At 33.6% G+C, this 5,000-nt stretch overlaps 1 protein-coding gene across 1 annotated transcript in view; it reads right to left on the reverse strand.

The window, feature by feature from the left end:
- The window catches only part of zgc:162144, a 9,953-nt gene that overhangs the window by 3,960 nt on the left and 993 nt on the right, over nt 1-5,000 (reverse strand). The window contains exon 2 of the mRNA NM_001082979.1: nt 3,156-3,457. Within this exon, the coding sequence (NP_001076448.1) occupies nt 3,156-3,457 (302 nt within the window). The remainder of the gene's footprint in view (nt 1-3,155; nt 3,458-5,000) is intronic.

Here is a 5,000-nt window from a genome sequence, read left to right on the forward strand (position 1 = left end):
CCAATATAATTCAGTTTTAAAATTCATGGTCGTAATCCTTTTTTTCGAAATGGAACTGTAATCCGATAACAACCACAGTGAGAAAAAAGTAGATCATACAGGTGAACACACACATTATTAAAAAACAAGGGTTCACAAACTATTATGTAAACCACAATGTTTATGTTAAATGTCTTACTCATGACAGAACTAATATTTGAGGCACTTTAAAATACTGTGAATATTACATTTGTGTGTGTGTGTGTGTGTGTGTGTGTGTGTGTGTGTGTGTGTGTGTGTGTGTGTGTGTGTGTGTGTGTGTGTGTGTGTGTGTGTGTGTGTGTGTGTGTGTGTGTGTGTGTGTGTGTGTTTTTTTAAACAAATACTCGCATTGTATTTGCAGTGTTCATAACATTGGAAACTTGGTTACATTGGCATATTGGCTATTCTATCTCTTAATTGTCTGAGCACTAACAGTTCCTTTGTATAATTAGCACTTTTCTGTGTATTGCCTGGACAAAAGCATCAGCTAAATGACTAAATGTAATGTAAATGTAGTTTAAGCTAGAATATCCTCATGTGATATTCTGGCCCACCACATTCTGAAATATTGATTAAACATTCTGTGATTATTTATATAGCAATAAGGCTTTTTTTAATCTTAGGTGAGGGCGACACGGTGGCTCAGTGGGTAGCTCTGTTGCCTCACAGCAAAATGTTTGCTAGTTTGAGTCCAAGCCGGACCAGTTGGCATTTCTGTGTGGAGTTTGCATGTTCTCCCCATGTTCGCATTGGTTTTCTCCAGGTGCTCGAGTTTCCCCCAGAGTCCAAAGATATGGGGTCTAGGTGAATGGGCTCTATGCACAGGTAAAGTTTTAAAGGCAACGATGAACTTCCGTTGAAAGCTTAATGTGACCATTTTCAATTTTCACTGTTTTTTTTTTTTAACAGTATCGATGTTGTCATGTAATTACAAAACATTCAGTTTAATAGACTTAAGCATTCATTTAGTTGTTCAAGTGTAAAACAAGATGAAAGATTGTGTAATCGTAAACTGTAACAGTAGCAACAGGCTAGTGCAGAAATTCCTTTGACAATACTGGGGTCATATTTTAAAGACATGGCGGGGGGAAATGGAATTTAGTGCAGTGCTTCTTGTCCGATCTGAGACCCACTTCATATCGTATATCTAACAGGCAGTGGAGATTGCTGATTTTTGAAGAAATCAGATCTTAAACGTGACAGTTTTGTAATGGAAACAGTTCACCGAAAGCCCTTGGGCTGCCTGGCTGAAAATTAAAAGTCTGTGTGCATATAGCCTATTGGGTAAGCCAAATTGTCTGTAGCGAATGAGTGTGTATGTGTATATCTCAATGCTGTGGAAGGGCATCCACTGTGTAAAACATGCCGGAATAGTTGTCGGTTCAATCCGCTGTGGCGACCTTTGAAATACAGACTAAGCCGAAGGAAATTGAATGAATGAATCTTAGATGATGGTAATGGCTGATAACGTGTTAACATTGTAGTCGTAATTTAATTACAAGTCGTAATAATTGTATTATGTTAGTTAATAACTACTAAAATGCTGCTATTTTTAAAAAAACTAATTTTAACATAGTAACAGTATAAATCTGCCCTTTTCACAATTGTTTTTTCCATTCATTTACTAATATTTACAAATGATTGTACTTTATCACTCTTTAGCAATTTAAGTGGATTGAAACATTTGTTTACTCTGAATATTTATAAGTAGCCCTACACGGAATCTGCGCGCACAGATTTCCGCAGATTTTTATCCCATCTTTAATTCTGTTTATTTACTTGAGTAAATGTGTGTAAATCTATATTTATTCCGTTTTCAAATTAATTACTGTAATATTAGTGACTAATGTGAAAATGTTCATCTGATTTATTTACAATGCAGTTTGTACAGTAATATTTTCTGTTTTTTTAGTAGATGTATTATATGAGAGACTTGCCTTGTTTACCAAATAAAGTGAATCTAATTTGATTAGCATTTTCAACATTAAATAAAAGTTAAAAAGAGATGATTTTTTTATTTACATATAAAGGTTTTAGTTCTGATACTCCCAAAATAATTCCGCAGATTTTTACCAAAATTCTCAGCAGAATTAGCAAAAAATGTCTGCAGATTCCATCTGGCCCTATTTATAAGCAATAAAGCAGTACGCTAGTATTTGTTTTGTTATTATACCTGTTAAAGTAACCTTTTGTGCAGCTTAGGTCAATTTCATTATAATATCGTTGACTACAATGAAAGCTTCAGTGATTAATCAAACAATTTGATAGAATCATAAGCCTAATATACTGAATGCGATTGAAGTCAAAATAATTAGCCTTCTTGTGAATTTTTTTTTCTTTTTAAATATTTCCCAAATGATGTTATAATATTTTTTCTTCCAGAGAAAGTGTCATTTATTTTATTTTTGGCTAGAATAAAAGCTGTTTTTATTTTTTTTTTAAGCATTTTAGGTCAATATTATTAGCCCCCTTAAGCAATATATTTTTGGATTGACTAGTTGTCTCCTCACCAAAATACTAAAATATTTTAATCATTTATGTAAACAAGTAATTAGATAAATAAATAAACAAATGAATAATATCATTCATTCATTTTCTAGTCGGCTGAGTCCCTTTATTAATTCGGGGCCACCACAGCGGAATAACTTTTTACGTAGCGGATGCCCTTCCAGCCGCAACCCATCTCTGGGAAACAAATGAATAATAATAATAATAATAATAATAATTATAACATCAACAACAACAATAACAAAAAAAAAACACCAACAACAAATAACTGGTGATGGGTACCGAAACTCTATACTTTATTGGTATCGGTGCTAAAATATAAAAGACCGAAGTATTGATAAGCTCTGAATAAACATTACTTACAGTAGCATATTTTAACTGACCAACCTTTTCTAATTTGTGATATTTTTCATGGCAATCTCATATGAGAAATGTTTCTGTTTACGGCCAGTAGCACAACAGAGAGTGCGTCAAGTATAAAGGAGGGGGCTAATAATTCTGACTTCAACTGTATATATTTATATTTGCATTAGACTAATTAGTTTGTCACTAATATTGATACGTTCCTCCTATTTTAGCAGCTCTGTCTGAAAGTGTCTGGACTGGCAAAAATACTGTGTTTCTACCTGACGATGACAGGTCCGCACTGCTGTGGAGGGATCTGAGCGCAGAGCTCCTGCAGTTCCAGGACATCTCCGGGCAGGAGCTCGTAGGGGGCGCGCGGCTGTGGTCCCGCCAGCCAGCTGTAGTCTGCGGAGGAAGAGTTGCGGCGTCTGCGATTCTCAGCTGCTTTCTCCAGCTGGATGCGCTCGGTCCGCTTCACCATCGCCCCCAGCTCCAGCATCAGAGTGTTGGTCACCAGCTCTTCTGGAGTACGCTGACCGGGAACCTTCGGCTCCAGAGAAAACACCACTGACCATGGGAACATCTGAGAGGGAAACGGCATGCAGATTTTCAGTTATGTGTTTTTGCCAACGCACTAGGGTTGTGCACATTGCAGAAGATATTTTGATGTTCACCAGTGGCATAATCTGGAAATCATAAATACTCAGTTACATAAATACTGCTTTTTGAATCATTCAATAATTTTCCTTCGTCCTAGTCCCTTTAATAATCGGAGATCGCCACAGCGGAATGAACCACCAACTTATCCAAAACCTGTTTTACGCAGCGGATGCCATTCCAGCTGCAACCCAGTACTGGGAAACACCCATAAACTCTCACATTCACTCACATACACCACAGACAATTTAGTTTCTTCAATTCACCTGTACCGCCTGTATTTTGACGGTGGGGGAAACCAGAGCAACTGGAGGAAATCCACACAAACAAGGGGAGAACATGCAAACTCTACACACAAATGCCAAATGGCCCAGCCAAGACTTGAACCAGCGACCTTTTTGCTGTGAGGGGAAAGTGCTAGTCATATTGTCTCCCCATTTATTTTTTTATTATAATTGTTAAAATGATTTAATATAATTGCTCATCCTAACCCTATAATAATAATAACAATATTTACAACAACAGCAATATCAATAATAATCATAACAAACATATTATTATTGTTATTGTTGTTAATGACTTGATGTGAATAAATATTGCTTTCCAAACAATTCATCTACAACAATTTACATTAATATAAACCATAACGCTGTAAAATCAACAACATTTATAGTTATAAATATTGTTATTATAATAATTATTATTATTTTCTATATTATTATTATATAATAATGGCATAAAATATTAGATTATATGCATTAGATTTGTTTAACAAAAAACAAACGCACAAGGTATATTAAAGCAAATATAATTATAGTTATTAATTACCACTGCTATTAAAATAATGCAATTAATCCATAATTACAAACACATTGTTTATTAAATAATTATATAATTGCAAATATTTATTGCTATAATTTCTGTATGTATATATATATATATATATATATATATATATATATATATATATATATATATATATATATATATATATATATATATATATAATGCTGATAATAATAATTATGATTATTATCATTATAATTCTTATGTAAAAACATAACATAAAATATTGTAATTTATTTGAGATTTATTTATTTTAGCCCTCTTGGCCCATACCTTAACAAAATCACAATGACAAGACAGGTAATCTAGTCTTCATTCCTAAATATACAATGTCATCTCCATGTCCGAATCATAAAACCTTGACTCAAGAACAAGATCACCCAAATATTTCATGCATAAAGGCATAAATACTAAACAGAAAGAATGACATTATTCATTCCTATTCATTTAAAGATACACAAATGAAACTGTACTTCAAATGAACAATTAATCTTTGCAACCTGATCTAAAATAAAATCACTGTAGAGTTTAAACATTGCATCTTATTATATTGTTGTTGTTGTTTTATCCAGTTGGATGTTGTATTTTTGACACTCCTGTTATTCAGCAATGTTTAAACTTTA

This window comes from Danio rerio, chromosome 14 (assembly GCF_052040795.2).
Source record: "Danio rerio strain M-AB ecotype USA chromosome 14, GRCz13ab, whole genome shotgun sequence".
In the NCBI taxonomy this organism is placed as follows: Eukaryota; Metazoa; Chordata; class Actinopteri; order Cypriniformes; family Danionidae; genus Danio; species Danio rerio.